The sequence below is a fragment of the Mycteria americana genome, chromosome 6, assembly GCF_035582795.1.
Source record: "Mycteria americana isolate JAX WOST 10 ecotype Jacksonville Zoo and Gardens chromosome 6, USCA_MyAme_1.0, whole genome shotgun sequence".
Classification (NCBI taxonomy): Eukaryota; Metazoa; Chordata; class Aves; order Ciconiiformes; family Ciconiidae; genus Mycteria; species Mycteria americana.
Window position 1 is genome coordinate 54,625,779 of NC_134370.1, and position 19,634 is coordinate 54,645,412.

The 19,634-nt window shown below is 40.3% G+C and overlaps 1 protein-coding gene across 2 annotated transcripts in view; it reads right to left on the reverse strand.

Annotated features, from left to right (window-relative positions):
- Positions 1-17,734, reverse strand: part of MINDY2 (MINDY lysine 48 deubiquitinase 2) — a 41,476-nt gene extending 23,742 nt beyond the window's left edge. For both annotated transcript variants that reach the window (XM_075505896.1, XM_075505895.1), the window contains exons 1-6: positions 16,923-17,734; positions 8,384-8,441; positions 6,561-6,625; positions 2,101-2,259; positions 1,097-1,199; positions 335-477 (exon numbers count right to left, since the gene is read on the reverse strand). In XM_075505896.1, the coding sequence (XP_075362011.1) occupies positions 335-477; positions 1,097-1,199; positions 2,101-2,259; positions 6,561-6,625; positions 8,384-8,441; positions 16,923-17,615 (1,221 nt within the window). In that variant the 5' untranslated portion in view covers positions 17,616-17,734. The remainder of the gene's footprint in view (positions 1-334; positions 478-1,096; positions 1,200-2,100; positions 2,260-6,560; positions 6,626-8,383; positions 8,442-16,922) is intronic.
- Positions 17,735-19,634: the final 1,900 nt, after the last annotated feature.

Genomic DNA, 19,634 nt, shown 5'->3' on the forward strand with positions numbered 1-19,634 from the left:
AACCTTATCATTGCCAATCACAAACTGCAGGTAAGTTTAAGCCATGTAAGAAATGTATGTCATTATATGTAACCACAAAAGGAGTTAACACAGGGAGCAAACTGAATATAACGGGAAGAGCTACAAGAAGATTTAAAGTGATAATGGATCCTGATATCTAAAACACTACTCAATAATTCACAAGTAACATTTGCTACAGACCTTACATTCACCATAAGCCATACTTACATGTAACAACAAACAGGAATTTATTTCTATTTCAAGGGGGAAAAACAAGATTTGCTTTGAATGAGAATGCAAACCACAACAGTAAAGACAAAAATGTTGAATATACCTTGTATTTGGTCATGGTGCTGAAGTGGTTGTTCCTGAAGAACACACAAAGCTCTCCCTCCTGGACAGCTGAAGTCAACTCACACAGTCCATGGTATGTCAACTGTGTAGCTGTGTTATTTAGAAACTGCTCAGCTACAAATCCTACAAAAGCAATACATACTGTTACATGTGTCTATTACATACTTCCCAATATATAAAACCTGGTTACAATGGTAATATTTTTCCTATCTCCTCCCTACTAAGATGCCCACTTATTACCACAAATCTAAGGGAACACATCCAGAGAGAGGAAAATAAGTTGAAAGTTCTAAAACCTCAGCATTGTAGATAACCCTCTCATGTTCAGAAATGCTATATCTGCTTCTAATATTACTGATTTTTTCCTTGTCATCATGTTATTTTTGTATATACATTATGTATAATTCAAGTTCTAATTATAGCAGATAATATATAGCCAAGCTGAAATCTGAATGCTGCCCATAACACCTTTTCATAAAAGGAAGTTCTCTCCAGCTTTTTAAAAAGTATATTTAAGAGATCAAGAGAATGAGGCTGATCCTTGGTTTGGAAATTGCATCAGAGAAGTTTAGAAGACCAGCGCGGTACTGCCTGCCTGCCCAGGGGGGAAAGGGGAAGAAGTTCAGCAGACAAAATGCAGCTCTTCACACATATCTCTACGTACCAAGACCCACATACAAAATATGTAACTAAGATGTAATAGGGTAGATACTTTGATAAAGCATAGAAAAAAGTTACCCACCTTCACTAACCAGTTCACTGTTGTCTGACTGTTTACAAGAAATTATCTTCTCCACTAGCTGATTGTAACTGCAGTTACCAACTGCTTTTACTATGTCAGCAACCTGGAGCAGGAAGGAACAGCATACAGAACAGAGAACTTACCTTTGTGAAGAACAGAACACAACTGTAAGCCTATGGCAATTATACAAAAATAAGAAGAGTTTCAACAAAGAGAGGACATCATCCCCCTAAAAATACTAGGCCAAGAAGTTTTAGCCCAGACTGTTACACATTTTGCAGTCTCAGATCCCATTTTAAATCCTTAAGTTAATGCTTAACATCAAAAGCTGTTGCTAAATGGATGGAGGAGAGCATGGGCATCAGTTGGCTCAGTTGGGCAGGAGGGGAAGCCCAAGGGGATAAGAGAACAACAACGTTCATGAACAAGGCACGAAAATAGAACACACACATCTGAGGCCGATTATTCCAGCCAAACTCACCAGTTTCCCCCTAAGTAAACAATACCAGTTTACTGTTTATTAAATAATTTAAAATAAATTATATGTTTGTTAAAGATGCAGTTCTCTAATTGGTTCTAACATCCTCAGTTCTCAAAAGCAGTGACTAGTAAAAGTATATCAAAGAAAGGAGTAAAGTAGCCTTGCATCCTTCCAAGTGTTCTAACAAGCCTTCAAAAACAATGACTGGGACACCATATCTGGCAACTTCCTACCTCCCTCAGAACAACAATTCTCATTTACACAGTCATGAATTCAGCGTACGAGGTTTTGAAAGTTAGCTTGACTATAGACCTAGTTTCTGCAAAGTTAACACACTAAAAAAAATATGCAGTCTGTATTCACTCCTCTCTGAAGAAACCCCAATTCTTCTGACTAGATTTTAAAAAATCCATTACCATAATAATTATTGACTCCAGTTAAAATTCTGAAACATCTCCCCTGCCCCCAATAAAATTCAGAATAACTTACATTCTGTTTGAATTATTGAAAAAAAAAAAGTTACCTGAGGGTCCACTAACCATCCATGGTACAAGGGGATATCAAGAAGATCAAACACTATGCATTCAGGTGTGTATTCAAATACTCGTACACCTGTAAACTTCACATTGACATCCAGACCCGTCTGTAACTTATGTAGAATCGCCATTGCATCACTCATATTCTGACAGCAGAAAGAAAAAAAAAAAAAACAGATGACCAAATAGAGCTTTGCATACTTGGTATGCAAAGTATACTTTGCATACTTGTAACCCTTCATCATTTAGTACTCATCAATTCAACATTTCGAGAAAAAAAATTACAAAAGGGGAAGTTAGCTAAACAACTGTTTCAATCCATAATCACATTATTCATTCTCATTGTGTCAGAAGAGATGTGCAAAATAAGAACTCTCCCTCCTATCAGCTGTATCTGACTGTTTCTTCTTCTACACTCATAAGCTACTTTTAGGCAGCTCCTATTTCTTTTAGCTCTATTTCCCACAGCTACAAGCCAGACGTTTGCAAGAAGAATTGGATTATAAGGGAATCTCTACGGGACTCTCTTGAAGTTTCTTCTCCCCTTTTAACTCCTGCCTTATTAGTCAGGCTGAAGTACTTGCCACCACATAGAATACAGAAAACAAACAGATCACGCAGTTCTACTTGCCAACTCTAATTTGGAGGTTCAGTACTTAAAGTGGTGAACAACAATGAAGAATCCGATTTTTTTGTTTGTTTCATAAAAAAAGTTTTGCTATCTTATCTTGGGCATACCTTTAAATGGCCTGTACATTCTACTGTGGAAACAAGTCATGAAAGTAGCACTTACTATAGTAGTGATCCCAATGGAATCCTAAGGGGAATTATCAGGTTATGAAGATTCAATCACACAAAGCAAAGATTAGCCAAAGAAAAAGTGCTTTGTGAGACAGTTCTCTTGAACCAACAGACAAATAAGTTTCCTGACATGCAGGAAAAAGAATTTTCCACCAAGTGAGAAGAGTCCACAAGGACTATCATCAGAAAGTATTAGCAGTATTTGCAAAAGATTCAGGGAAACTGAGGTTCTTTTTTGTTTGGTTGGGTTTTTTGTTGGGTTTGGGGAGGTTTTTTGCTTAGTTTTGCAATATTCTGTTGCTTAAGAGGAATTCAGGATTGCAACAATGGGGAAAAAAGCATGACAAAAACAGAAATACCGATTGGAAAGGAGATGGAGACAGAAAAGATTCACAGACTAAAATCACTGATTGTTAGAGACAGTTGCTTCTGTGTTGTCTTCTTTTAATAAGACAGTTAATGGCAAAAACCACAATTATTGGAATCAATAAGGGAAGACAAAAACTGAGAATAAGGATGGCTGACTATAAAGGATGAATAATGAGAAAACTATTAAAGAACTAGGTAGGCTAACAAGGCATAAGTGGGGTACACAGTGTTGAGTTATCAAATTAAAAGCAGCTTCCTGATATGCAGGAAAATTACAAATAACTGGATCCATTAAACAATGACATAACCAATACAGTAACTTGAACATTCACTTCTGCAGCACATTAGTGCACACATTAATAGATAGAGCAGAATGCCAACACAAGCCTGTATATCAGAATGCAAGGCAGACCTTACTATTTTTAAGAAGTCAGTCTACAAAATCAGTCTATGCATCTTGTAACTTGGTATTGTAAATAATGTACCAATTAGAACATACAACACTCACTAAGTAAACATACTAAGTGTAGCTACATCACTCACTACTTCATTACCCAATTCCAAGCACAGTTTTGCATTTGGCGGAAAGATGACTGTTACCTAGATCTTGGAAGAAGTTTTAGACATCTCTCAGCATGCAACAGAATTCTAATACAAAACTTGTATGTAAAAATTGTGTAAGCAGACATACATACGTAAAATAGCCTACAGATCTTTGCACAACACTTCACACATGCAACAGCATGGTTTCATTAAGGCATATGGCAAAAATTTCATGTTCACCAATCTCAGCATTTTAGCCGAAGGAAGTAAGCTACTCCTCTTACTGGTATGCAAGTTTCAATGTACTTATTTTCTTAATAAAATGGCAGTAGAACAATAAGCTTGTTCCTACTCTGAGTAATTTCAATTGAACAATTTCTGAAAACTCCTAACGTAAGGTTATAAACAGGCATATTTCCTTGTTACTAAGCAGATTTAAATCTGGAAAGCTCTCAGAAGAGTTGAAGCTTACACAGAAAAGCTTACAAACTACTTGATAAAGTATAAAACATATCTCATTATCCACTATCTGCACTTGAGAGTGGTTGCTATGAATGAGAGTTTTACTGCTTGTAGCCCTTTAACTGCACTGTTGTGTAAAGTTTCTACTACCAGGAAAGCAACAGCTCCTGCTACTTTACTACATGTTGCTTCATCCTTTTGACAGTTTTGCTATGTCACAAGATTTAGAATTCAGCAAGATTTGCAATCAATTCTCAAGATCTGGCTCAGACTTTTAAAATTTTTTTTAAGTTTGTATCATTATAATAGCAAACCAAACCACCTTACTTAAGAAGTGCATTTCATTAGTAGGGACCAGATATCAAGTATAAAAACCTATCAGAGGTGTTTTGGAATAAATAATGCTATACTCTTACTCTGCTAAATGAATAGGAAGAAAGCCTATAGCAACTCAGCACTAGCCATCCACAAATTCAGATCATATACCTACAGACATTAGTTGCATTTATTTTGTAACATTTACTTTGTAAACAAAACAGGAATACATCAAACTGTCCAGAAAGCTGCAGAAGTTTCTCGCTACAATTCGAACAGTATCATTTCTATTTTAGCTATTTCCACACCTTCAACGCAACAAGCTTCTAAAAAAATGAATGCAGGTAAGCGAGGATATAAATACACAGAACGGTTGAGCTTGCAAGAGACCTCTGGAAGTCATCTAGTCCACTCCCCCCCCGCCCCTGCTCAAGCAGGGCCACCTAAAACCAGTTGCCCAGGACCATGTCCAGACAGCTTTTGAATATCTCCAAGTATGGAGACTCCGTAACTTCCCTGGGCAACCTGTTCTTCGGTTTGTGCATTAGAACTTGTGCTTTTTTTTTAGTCCAACTTTCATTCAAATACTTCATTAAATCCCTCAAGTATGGTATAAGTCACAGCTGAAATGAACATCTTGTCATGACATTGAAATTATACTAAAATCAAGCATTACAAATCTAGCTGTCCAAAAAATTTACTTGAATTTCTTGTATAAGAATAAAATAATATATTGTTTTAGGCAAAGAATACTAACTGTGTGACAAGATAAACACAAAATTATGATTAACACAAAGACTTAGTTCCATTGCTTCTGAAATGTAATAATTTTGTGAGACTCAGTTGCCTAATTAGTTTCTTTTTCCCCTCTCATGTGATATCACTCATGCATCTACAAGTACATTTAGAACATTCCTCAAACAGAAGGCTTCTTTAAAATTGTACAGTTAAATATTTAAGGAAAATGTTTGTGACACATACGTAGTAAACCCATATATTTGAGCACAAGAAAGCCAGAGATGTTGCACTTTAACCAGGTATATAGTTTTCATCACCCTCCTGTAAGTTGATTATAGCTATAATCTTCTACAGCACAGAACTGTATGGAAAAAAAATATAGCTAATTTTGTTATTACAAAAAGAATTCATATGATTTGATAAAAGTCATATTTTGGGTTATTATTAAAAGAATCTACATTCAATCTCCATTCTAATTTCAACTATCCCAAGATACTCGATTTGGTTTTCAACACTGAATGACAGCAAGAAAAAAGGACGTAACAATAAATAGAACTAGCTTGAAACCTAACACCTATAATAAATTCAAATCACTTTTCCATGAGTAATCAAAAAACAGCTTTGACCACAGACAGAGCTTGAAAAATTTGCTCCAAGATAATATATACTACATCAATTTTTTTTAAACTAATACCATTATTTTTAACATAGAACGATTTCTGTGATGACATAAAAATAGTGGTCAGTGCAAATAATATTGCCTTTCATAATAGGGAATGAACCTCTTTTTGTCCATCACGACTTAAGAATACAGATCTCTTTCTTGCTCGGTTTACATCCTCAGAGAAAGTCTAGCAGCAATCACAGAACGGAGCACACTGAAGATGCATAATGTAAGACTTCAAAGAGCAACCAGCTTGTTATATACTTGCATCTGCACTTCTGTGTTATAATTCCTCAATAAAAACAAAATTCTTTCATTATACTCATTGCAGGCAAAAAAATAATTTCTTGTGTTAGTAGATACTGAGTTTTTCTTCACTAATAGCAAGTATTTATAAGTAAAACTCTACATCAAGCCTAGGAAAAAAAGGAAAAACTAACTACAAACAATGGTTTGTATGCTTCTGGTTTTTAACAAGATGATAAACCTTAGGTGAGAAAAAAAGTTTTAGTTCCTTCAGATATAAGCAATTGTGTTTTAGGAGCAGCTCCTTACCTGCTCATAATTTAGACGCTGAATTTCAGATATCTCTTTAGGTTTTGCATCAAGAATATAGTCTCCTATAAAAAAAAAAAAAATTCCTATAAAAAGTGAAAATAAAAATAAGTTTATTCCACACTCAAAGCTTCAACATTTCTATGAACATGTCTGACTGAAGCTGACTGATCATAAATACCACCATTGAAGTCTTCTATCAAATTAATGAGATTGCATTGTTTTATAACCTGAATTACAATTATGGAGTAAAATATGAGTATAAAAAACATAGTAAGATCATATTAAGAAATAAAATTCCAATGGCCAATGTTTTTACTAAAGCAGCATTTCATAATCTCTTGGGGTATCATACCAATCTCTTAATTATTCAGAAATTTACCTCCCTCTGTGCCTCAACTTAAAAATATAAAAAGGTCAAACTGTTCACAATAAGATAAGTCATGGTACAACACAATTTAAAAATGCAACCACTTATCCTGACTGATACTATGAATATTTTGGCATATGTTTCCATACACCAATAATTCTGAAAGGCCTGTATTCCATCTATGTCTACAACACAAAGGTAATTAATCAGTCAATGAACACAATAGGGTTTAAGATTTGTAACATTTTTAGTGACTAGTATCCATAAACTGCCTCTCCCAAATTTTTCAGATTTTATTTCTATGCTTTTTGTATTTATCCCCTTGCTTCATTCCTAAAAAATATGTTTCTACTTAAAGAAAAATATCGTTACAGGTTTCCTAATTTATAATCTTTTAAGTTAACATTGTTCAAAGTGGTTGAAGAGCTTTTCTTTTTTTACTTTTTTTAAGTTGAAGAACAACCATCTGGCAACTGCTAATCATGTTGACTAAATAGGAACCTAAATAATTCAAGAAGGTAATTTTGTTATTCAATTTAATAAAATAATTCCAGAAGCTAATATATGCCTTCAAGAAAAGATACACACATTTAGCCAACCATGATTATGCAGTGACTTCAGAAAGTATTATTCTATCAATACAATTAGAAGAAATGTTTAGACACCGGCAGCAAGATTTCTTAAGACTTATTTTTTGGAAATTATGTAATTAACTTCTTTCTTCCACTGAAAGATTCAGTGATATGCTTTTGAAAAGAACAAGCTACGTTCTTTACAAGCAAAAAGAAAGAAAATATAGTAAGGTTTTTATCTCCTGCTTAAGAAAAAAAATCAAACCTAGTCTATTAAGCTCAAACATTTTATATTTGTCAGGCTACAAAGGGAAAGAACTGTGGTACATATAATAGCTTAAGTACTATCGCAACTGCACTTTTAACACCTGGATCATTCTGGGCTATTGAAGTTACAGACTTGTCAGATGTAAACAGCTGCAGTTTTGCTGAAGACTGAATCTGATAACGGAGTACTGCCTGCAAAAGAGACCTCAATCACTGTAATGACTAAATTAATTTTTCCTGTTATTTTACTTGAGTCATACTACCAAGGGTTAGAGTTACTGCAGACAATTAAAGGCATAGTTGACTTAGTACGTTCTGTCAACTATAACAAAACAACATTGTAAGAGACATGAATAACTTCAAATCTACCAATGTGTTGGTATACTAAGCCATACCAACTGCATCATTAGGAAACCACTTAGGAAAGCAGTACAGAAAACTTCTAAAAGCAGTTAAGGAAAAGCATGACTAACTGAATACCATAAGTAGTTTTCTTGAAGCATGCGTTCAAGTAAAGCTGAATAAAACAGTAAATAAATAAAACAATCCTCTTATACTACTACTCACCAGTAAGTATAATATATAATTGAAAAACATTTCTTATAATTACTAACCTAAGTATTCCATCAGCTGTTCAGCCGTTATGATTTCCATCATTGGTGGCAGCTTAATCTGTGAAAGTAAAAGTATATTCGCTTTAAAATGTCAAAACAATACAATTTAGAAAGTATCAATAAGGTATTTCTAGACTGAAGTCTTCTGATCACATTTGCCTCACTGTTTTATAAGAGCATTACCGTACTGGGACCAAGAACCTTCCCAGGACCTCTACTAAATACCAGCTACAAGAAGAGATTAAAAAAGGCATTTTGGTTTTTAGATAAACCACATGCACACAGTACTTTCTCTCACTTGCAGCTCTCTGCATAGTGCTCCCTACTCCAACCAAGACATTTCACCAGCATCCCCCTCAGCTTCACAGGAGTTCACACCGCTCACTGCACTAGCTCAGCTGCAAGCATCCAGGATGAACAAGACTGGGAATTGTAGCCACATTTAGTTAAGAAAACTTAACCTTATTCAGCAAAGTCTTTGACTCCCTGCCTTCATTATAACTCTTAACTAAGCCTTAACTCAGAAAGTTCCTGCATCCAGACAAGAGGCTGTAGAGAATCTGGTGGCAGCAGCTGCTGGGACAGGGAAGCCAAGACTCATGCAGGTACAAGGAAATGACCTCCCAGCCTCTCATCCTGTACTCACATTTCAAGGGTTTGGTTTAACTCCATACAGAAAAGACCAGACACACAGAACTCAGTGGTGAAGCTTCCGTTCCCCTCTCCCCTGTCCTATTCTTGTCATTGTCACCTCCTAAAACCAACAACCTTGGCAGCAGCCAGAGCCAAAAGCTTCTCAGATATTCATCTCCACCACCCAGCATCCTGGGTAAATGTTTTGGTTGCGCACTTCCATTTATGTATCTCCCTGCAGTAACAGCCAAAGCACAAGTACATACAAAGGCATGCTTCTGGCAATCTGAAGGAATACCATAGGAGTATATTGTCTTTAATCCTAGTGTGCTCAATTTTTCTCTGTATAAATACAAATTTTATTTTTCTAACATTTGGTTGGGGGTTTTTTGTTGGTTTTTAAGCTTTCTCTTCAGTTTTTAATCTTCTCATCCTCTCTCTCTTCAACATCTTACCACTGAAAGTCTAGAAAGTCTGGTATTCCCCAACACAGATCACTGTTCTTGACACAGATAGAAAGACATGATGTGAGATTATTCACTCATGCTTAAGATTTAATAGGCTCCAACTATTTTGCTGGTTGTGGAGAGGAAGGAGGAAATAGAAAGCCATGAGATGGAAGAAAAATGCATGTAAAGCCTTTGATGCAGCACCCCAAACTCAAAAATACAGTATAGCAACGCACTACACTGTTCACTTGTGATAGAGAGGACTTCCTTCCCAGTTTGAAAACTAAGCTATTTTAATAACTTTCCAGAGAAAATGAGGTGTGATTGAACTGAATCTATCTCACCACCAATTTTAATCATATTTGACAAATGGCAAATGTGTTAAATATATGGATTTACAAGAAGTTTCATTAAATTTGGAAGAACAAAGAGACCCAAGTTAATATGCCCATGCTTAGGTCAGAATTGGCCACACAGCATACACCACGCATTGATCAACCTGTAGATGGTGGACATAGAAAGAAGTTGACAGTACTGTCAGGGATCGGGGGAAGGAAGGGAATGAAAGTATAAATTGTTAGTAAAGTAGGAAATTAGTGCAGCATAAATTCATAAGAAAGAAGGCTTAATTAGTTCTGCTTATAAAAGAATTAAAATTATATTAATTAAACAAGGAGAAAAATCAGTCATGGATGCACAGGCACGTGAATTTTTGAAAACATCTTTTAAATGAGTGACAACTGATTGTAACTTACAAAATTTCTTAATCTCTTCCCAAAACTTAGAAAAGTTTCACTAATACTTGATAGGCTAAAGGTTTTCATAATCTTTGGTCCCATTCATAATATTCATACTGAGTATTCACATAACTATAATATATTGTGCCATGTAAATAACAGGACTACACGTTCAAAAAGCTGATTCTTAAACTTCCAGTTCTGAATTAGCAGCATTCAAGCCTTAGCAAACATTAGCTGCGCACACCTCTGAGTTGGGTCTGGTTCATTATGGCACCTAAGGTATACCGATGTAACAGCATAAAACAGAATTACTTACACGAGCTATGCATGAAGTGGTTCTGGGACTACAAACAGTACAGATGTGCCAGTATAATGTGAAGGAAAATTAGCAATGCTCCCTCAACTATTAGCAGGACTACTTTGATGATCTTTCAGGACTGAAGCTAGCTCTTTTCACTATTTATTTAAAACCATTCATATCAGCTCAGCCAGCATTGCTTGGGGGTTTCTGCTCTGCACCAATTTGGGAATCTAGAAGTATGCCTACATTACAAATGGCAGCCGTAGATCATAATTACATGGGTTACCTATATTTGAGCTCTACATACTCATGGCATAAACATATTAATGTTTCAGACTTCATGGATTGAAGGAGGTATTATTTGTATCATTGGTTAACAATCTGAATTTTCCATCACAACTGTAATGCTAAGAAAATTATTTTTTTACTGCAGAACCAAAGCAGTGTTGCCTATCTGCAGAATCTCTCATAGTCAGATATTTTAACAAGCTAAATCTCAAAATTAACTGCTTAATTAAATGCTAAACAAAGTTAATGAATTACTTCACAGCATAATTTTAGGGCTGGAATGTTTTGTGGGACATTGATCACATCTTTTAAAGTGGGATAATGGGGTTCCAACACAGACGTTAAGTACTTCTGAACAGAGCTGACTTAAGGATATAGAGAGAACATGACATTTCCTAACTGTTCAGAGCTTCATTGTGGGCACTTAAGCTACAGGAAACATACAATAAAGAGGAAACAGGAAAGAAAAACACCTTAAAACTTAAGGGACAGAGCAAAATCATACAGAACCACAGTCATTCGCCATATAAATCAACACAAGAAAACAATGTAAGCAATATTAGTGAAACCTGTTGTTGTCCATAGCAATCTATTATCTCGAGGGACAAATTTTCTCAATAGGTTTCAATGCTTACTTGCTAGATTTTACATTTATTTTACATTTTAGGAAAAACGCGCTTCCTCAACTCCTACCCATTTCCTGTACCCCTCTATTGCAGTGTCCTGGTCTTTTGCCCTGATCTCTCTTCCTAACTCTAGCTACTTTTCATTCTGTTTTCCCTCCCATTCTCAGGAGTGGAAAACTAAATCTTTCACACCCAGCTACAACGTGAGGTACAGTTGAGCCACCTTCGTAATTAAAAGACCAGATTGGTAAAAAAATTTTCATCTTGCAGAGTTTGTCTAGCACAACTTATACAGTTTCTATGCATTAGACTACAATTGGAAAAGTACATAATACTAATTTTAAATATTTTCCACTGTATTCTCCCACTCTTCAGAAGGGCTTAAAAAAAAATTAAGTGATATAGTCCTGCACAGAAGGTAACGCTTCCAAAAATACTATGCGTATAGAAAGGGACCGTGCAAATTTCTAATGGCTTATTATTTACAGTCTCAGAACTTGTTTATCTAAAATATGCAACTCCCCTGAATTCAGCGTTCCAGAAGAGGTAAGGGTAGCTTCATCCTGCCTTGACAAAAAACAACTGAATCTCGCTGCAAATACATACCTTTTGCCTTGCGGGAACAGCTTCATAAGCTTATCACATGATAGCCTGATATTACGTGCTGTCACCTGATGACCTTAACATCTCCTCCCTCAACCAGGTTTCCTTCAGTCCCTCAGAGCAGGCTTGCTGTTCTGGAAAATGCACAGCTACAGGCCTACTGATTTGTAAGCTCAACTCATCCCACAGATGCAGGGAGGAAGGCTGCCAAGGCCTCTGCTGAGCATTCATCAGAAGCGCACCAGCAACTCACCTTCAGAGGCTGAGAGAGTTCATCTGAGCAATCTGTGCAAATTCTGGCCATAAGGAGGTTTAGCTCAGCAACAAGAAAAAGCAGATCACATGTAAAGGGCCATGCCAGACCTCAGACCAGGCACTACCACTGCAGACTCGGACAAATTAAACTGATATCAGCAGGAGCATACTGTACTCAGCTCTTCTGAAAAACAGGCCATTTTTATGGGAACCTAAAACTAACTAATTTCTAACTAGAAATTTTTTACTCTACTTCTTCTCTGCACCTCAGTTTGGATACATCTAAGCATAAACAGTTATATAACATTTACTTACATAATAGTTACAATCACCTAAATAGCCAATTCATACAGTTCTAAAAGTTACCAAAATTTTAGCAGAACTAGGCATGTAGGGAACACAGCTCCCAAAACCTTCTGTTCATTGAGAGGACTGTGATAGAAAAAACTTTTAAAGATACTGTCAAATATGCTACTGGAATTATTCTCCTACATAAAAAGCTGTAAGGACAAAATATTCCATATGCACTCACTTTTCAAGACAACATTATTTTTATTTGTATTGCATTATGTTTTCCCTAAGGCTTATTTTATGTTCCAAAACAATTTGTTTCTTTGCAATTTGTTTCTCGGTTCCCTGGACATTTCAGATATGTAATTTCTGTGCAATGCGTTAATGTTCACAGAGTTCTTTGGCTACATGATATTACATCCTACCTAAGAAACAGAGAGCAGAATTACATGGCACCCTTACTAAGATTTTAGTATCTGATGATTGCCATGGAGTACATCCTGAGAAGGGCTACCCCCACACAAAATTAACTTCTGGCATTGCATTAAAAGGTATCAGAAAGTGGTGCATGGACTACACCTAACAAAAATCACAAAAAATACTTAGAAAAGCAAGCTTTGCATTGCTAAGGTTAACTACATAGTGAACCACAGGTCTGAGGAAAAACTAATCAGTCTTCAGATTTAAACAAGCTGAAAGACAGCATCCTACACTAGTCTACATCAGAAGAGACAACCCATGCTTGTACATACTTTTTAATATGTTTGTTTCAATACTTCTGCTTTCATTTCTATCAGAGAAGCCTAAATCGTTACCACACTGTTTTGCGCAACAGCTACTTTTTCAAGTTGGTATCATACTGCTTTTGTTTTCTTTTTACTTAGAACATTGCTGTAACACTTCTGTAAGCAGAACTCCTCGGGTCTTATCTCCTAAAGGCTAAACTGCAAATTAAGCTTATACAGGCAAGTCTGCAAAAACACTTCAAAAGAAAAGCAATGATTTCATAATTGTAACATTTCAAACTACAGCTTCTACAGTCTGTCACCTCAAAGTTGTATGTCCAGACTCCTTTGAAAGCAGTGGATAAAAGAGGTAGCAGTTTTATTGCAAGATTAGTTCCAAAACCTGGTAGTATCAAAAAGGAATTTGAGCAGTCCCAATGGGTGCTACTATTTCAGAATTTCAGAAAACTCAAGCATTGCCAAACCAGTATCTCACAGATAAGAACATAGAGATGCAGCACTCTCAAAGAATCCATTACTTCTAAACAGTCTTTATATCTGTATTGCTAAATAAAGATCTTCACTCTAAAACAAAAAATAGCTCCAAAAGGCATAACAAAAACTGAATAATGGCAAGGAACAGAGAGAATCTTGCTCCGTTAATGAACAAGATCTTCATAACCACTAGGAAGAAATTTTGTTAGTATATGGCACACTTACCTAAGGTACAGTACATCTTAAGTCTTCCTGTTACTGCAATCCTTTAAGCAAATGAATAAACTACCTATAGTCTCTCTTTACTCAGTGAGGGCTATCTCAGAAAAATGGGTTTGAATGAGGGCAACCGGGACACACAACGAGAAGGTCATAAAACTGTTACTATATTTAAAACAATATTATAGTGTGGGGGTAAGAAGCTTGCATTTTGAGTAGCTGAAATACCCAAAAAGGTGAGTTCTTAATACATCCAAATGTTAATCTGAGTTTTTAGGCATAAATGGTTCCGTGATTATGGCCTACGTACCCTCGGAAGGCTTCCCACTTATTACTAAGTAGTAAATAAAGATTTTAGTTCTAAGCAAATTGATTATGTGCCACTTGCCACAAACAATTATATGAATTCGACTTTCACTGCTGCACAAGCACAGCCGATACATAGTATCAGATCTCAAGGTTATCACTCCCATTCTGGAATAATGGAAGCATGTAATTGGCCATGCGAAGGGAAGTGCCCGTCAAAACTTGAAAACTAGTATTGTAACTATTGTTTCTCAACTTTGAGCACCTGGATGTATTATCTGAAGTTATTTGAGATCATATCTACCTACAGGATGACCAAACTCTCAACCTTGTCAGGACAGAATTCCAAGAAGGAAAGTTGGTGGCCGATACAGGGAAGAGAGCCCAAAGCTTAAATGTTTACCTTCTTATTCTCTGTTGTAATTTTATTTCCCCTCCTCATCTCTTTCTTACTCAATTTTTTTTCCCCACCACATAGCTTCTTTTCACCTAACACATACTACAGTATTCTCGCTCTGCTTTTGCCTGTTTTCATTTCTTGGTCTGCTTCCTTGTTCCCAAATTATAATTACCTGACCCAATCTAGTGTTCATCGTGGTTCAGAAGAAGTGAGAAGAATGTGGATGTCCATCCTCAGCCTTGGTATGTAGCTAGCTACTATCAGTGATGTACAGATGAGCTGCCAACAAGCTTGCCACTCCAAACAATGCCAACATGGTTCTTGGCTATAAACTGGGGGAAAGAAAGGCTAATTTGGAGAGGCACTAATTAGGAAAATCAGTTATAAGCAGGGGCAATATACAACCAAGAGGAAAACCCTCAAGCATATAAATAATAAGACACGTGATGGCAGTTTCACCAATTTAGCTGCCTGTCTGCAACTCATGTAAGTTCTGCTGAGGTTTTACATAAACAGACAGAATTATAGAAAACCCTTCCTGTAATCCTAGCAATAAGAAATGGTAGGGCACTCCCAAGAGGCATTTTGATTTTCACATATTTATAAAATTGGATACCACCCTAATTCTCACTATGTAATATTTGATCAAAGCAGAATGTCAGTTAAAATTCTGGATAGAGGACAGCAGAAGAAAGCAATCATACATTTAAGAAGGCAAAGGAAGAATGCTAAAGAACAAAACCTCCAAAAACTTAAATGCAAACAAGAACAGTGCTGTCCCATTTATATGCTTTCATTAAATGAAAGGTTAAAAAGAAAAATCCTGTAACTTGCCATTTCTTTTAAAACACCACCACACAGAATGATAAGGAATGGTAAGTTCTCTAAGGTCCTCCACTCACCCCTAGCTGTTAAAGAGGGAGCACAGAAAACGAGTGTTAAATACTGAAGTCTAAGACAACCTTCACACCCCCTTGAGCATGGCAGAACCTACATAAGGCAATACCTTGAAGTCACACACAACTTCCCTGTACTGTTTTCACCGATGACTAAATATCTACATCACTGTACCCACAGGTTTCCTCCTGATGTATGAGCTATTCTGTTCAAGAAAATGTACAGAAAATATAACTCAAAAAAAAAAATCATTAATCTTCTGGAAAGTTACCTTCCTCTAAATGAATTTCTTCTTATAATATTATTTTCATTTCGATCTTTTCCTTTGTCACCTGTTACACCTGTGAACAACCTTCTGCTCCTCCAATACCAAACTTCTTTCCCTTGATACTACAACATAAAAACTATTCCCATAAAACCTTTCCTATTCTATGACTCCATTCTATCAGCTCACCAATCCTTTGGGGTTGAATTGCCAGCATTTCTTGAGAAGTACCCCCTCCTCCTTGTTTTGCCATGCACATATCATCATAGCTCTTCTCCAAAAGATATTCGTTTCACATATAAATGTTAATAATTACATTATGCCTTACATTTTAATTGCTTAAAAGTTAAAAAGAATTATTTTAAGACTACAGGAAGTCCGTACACACAGTGGCTATTAGAACACAAGAACTTCCAGGTCTCAAAGCTGTACTTGATCATGACCTGATTTACTTGTTAATTTAAATATAATCTATGCTGCATAACTATACAAATGTATCCCTATTATTCAGGCCGTTACTTGTACAAATCCATATTTTGTACAAATCTGCATACACTTCATTATACAAACTAACTTATTTTCCCCAAATACCGCCTATGTTTTCAGTGCTATAAATAGTAACGTTTACTTACTAGAAACCTGCACACATCTGCAAACCATGTATTGCTCAATTTAGTAAAGCATCATCTAGATTTTGATTTTTTAAGACGACAACGAATTAAGTCTTATAAAACATCAGCATCTAGGTAGCATACTAGCAATAGACTGCAAGCCATTATTTATTTTCCAAGTTCTCTACGCGAGATAGGCGCTTAACAGCGGCAATAAGTCTGCGTCTTAATCGCACAGACTTCCAGCGGTGCATTAACGTGGTTTTGGCACAGGTGCCCCCCGAACGCTTCCAGCGCTACACGAAAGGCCTCATTAGCCCCGACGATGCCGGCGCTTCCAGGTCGCAGCGCTGCCCAAGCGGCAGGGCCCGCCCGGCGCGGCGCGCCCCCGCCATGGCGGCGGCAGGCGCCCCGGCGCGCCCGCACACACGGTACCTTCCACGCCAGGAGCAGCACGTTCATGATGGCCAGCAACGGGCAGGGTCCGTTCTCGTTCTGGGTGATGACGGGCGTGTTCTCCTCCTTCCAGCGGACCCACTTGATGTGATACACCGACTGGCCCGGGAAGCGCTCCTTGGAGGCGGAGAGGAGCTGGGAGCCCGCCGCGGGCCTATCCCCTTCAGGCTCCGGGGCCGGGCCCTCCGAGGAGGCCCCCGCCACCACCGCCTCCTCGGCGTCGCTGTTGAGCTCGGAGCTGCTCGGGCAGCAGGAGTGCAGGTTGGAGAAGGACTCCAGCGAGTCCAGGCTCCGGGACTCCTCCCCCGGGGGGCTGGGAGCCCCGCTGCTCCCGGAGCCGGCCCCCGCAGGACCGCTCTCCGAGGTAGGCGCAGCTCCGGGACTGTCCGGCACCGCCAGCCCCGCGCCGCCCGCCGCCGGCAGACTGCCTTCCGCCGGCGGACTGCCCTCCGCGGCCCGTGAGGGAGACGCCGTCCGAGGGTCCGTGGCGGGAGCGGGGGGCGGCTGAGGGGAAGGGCTGCGCCGCCCGCCGCTCTCCTCGGCCGCCGCGGGCCCGTCCCTGCAGCCGCCTTCGCCTGCCGCCGCCTCTTCCAGGAGGAGCTGGCTGGCAGCGCCCCCGCCGCCCCTCTTCAGCGAGCCCGGAGGCGGCGGGGGCTGCGCCAGGCTTTCCATGCCCGGCCCGCCGGCCACCCGGCTCCTTCGCTCTCTATTGGCACTGCAGCGGCTGATCCTTCGCCAACAGCGCCCAAGACGCCATAACAGCAGCGACGGCTCCGCCCCGCCAGGGACGTGTGGGCGGGAGGGGGAAGCAGCCGCGGGTCACAGCGGGGCCCGGAGCGGGGGGGGGGGGGACGCCCCGGGGGCGGGGCCGGCGGGGCGGGGGCACCCGCCGGCGGGGCGGGAGCCCGCAGACGGCGGCGGGGGCGCCGGCGGCTGGAGAAGGGGAGGGGGAGGGAAACGAGTGAGGGCCGCGTGAGGGGCGCGGGGAGCGCGCGAACCCCGGTGCAAGCCTGGAAGCGGCGGCACGAGGCGCGGCAGCCGCGGGGCAAGGCACGGCCGTGCTGCGTCCCAGGGCCCACCGGCCGCGCGGAGCGGCTGCCGGCCACCTCAGGGCGCCCCTCGGAAGCGGCGCAGGGACCGCGGCTGCCCACTGCCCTCTCCCAGGCAGGACAGCCCCGCCCCGCCGCGCCCAGCGCTGAAGGTGACCACGCACGGGACGCAGAGTGCAGGCCCTGGCCTGGCCCCGCCCCGCCTATTTTGCAGGAAGCCGGCGGGGGCGGGGCCGCGCCTGCGCGGGAAGGGCGGCGGGCAGCGGCCCCACCCCGCAGCTGGTGAGGTAAAGTGCGGCAGGAGGAGCGATGCTCCGCGTTACGGGAAGTTCGCCTTCTCACAGGCGAGTTCAGCTTTCCTAAAGGTTTTCAGTGCTTTTTATTGCGGTTTGTTAAATATCCGTATTGTAAAAATATGATTGTGGTGAGTGTAAAAGGTAATCTGAGAGCTAATGCAGTTGTATTACAGACTTCACCCTTAGGAGCCTATTTCCTTCTCTCCCTATAGAAACCGTCAGCTTTTATTGACAAATTTAAAATAACAGTTTTGGGAAGATAAGAATTTATCTTCTCTTTTCTGTTCTCAGTAGTTCTCTTGTCTGAGCTCTTCCTAAATAGTTGCATCAACTTCAGCTGCCTTATCTGAAGTACATTCATTGTAATTATACAGTGTTAGCGGGGGAAGACTTTTTTTTATTCTGAAAGAGCAATAGGAATGGAAAAGCACAAATAGAAGGGGGTGACAGCAAACTGAGAAACTTGTCACAAACGCTAATATAAAAATAAATCTTTGCATTAGCATAGTTGAATGTAAGAATTAGCATATTGACAAACAAGAAATGAAACATTTTGTCTCAATGGCTCACATTTTTATCTTCAGTGGAGGATTTTCCTTTACACTTGAATCGTGAAGGTTGTTCAAGACAGTCTCAATATGAAGAAGTCCCTGTTCAGTGGAGACAACCGTAATGCTTCATGACATGCAGAGCATCAAGAGAAACTGGTGACCCAAAATAAAACTCGTAAGTAAATTAGTTTCTGCAAAGAAAAAAGTGTATTTGATAAAGGAAACCAGCTGATGTAATGTATTTACATTTTCGTAAGGCCTCATTCTGGTAAACAGCCCTAAGGCTACGTACACAAAGGTTCAAAGGAGCCGGAGGGAAGCCTGCTCGACAAGTACGAGTAAAGTTTATGCACCAGCCCTTTCCTTCCCTCTCGGGACGTAGATCCTTCTCACCCACGCAAATACCGGCGCCCCTCGGCCCCAGCGGAGCCCTTCGAAAGTCCGGGAGGCCGCCGCCGCTCCGCGCCCCGCCCTGCCCCGCGGGCAGCGCTAGGGCGGCGGCAGGCGCGGCCCCGACCTGCCTCAGCCGGGAAGCCGCCAGCGCCGGGAAAAACCCCGCTCCCGGAGGTGGCCCGGGGCGGTCCTCCCGCGGTGCCTCGGGCGGGAGGGGCTAGACCCGCGGCCGGGGCCTGCCCTGATTTGCCGCCGAGAAAACACAATTTCCCCCGGGCCGGGCCGGGCCGGGCCAGGCCGGGCCCAGCGGCGGCAGCCGGGAAGGCCCCACCCGGCCCTGAGGCAGCAGCCCAGGGGCGCCGTCCCTGACGTCCCGCCCGCCGGGCGGTGAACTCTCTTCTT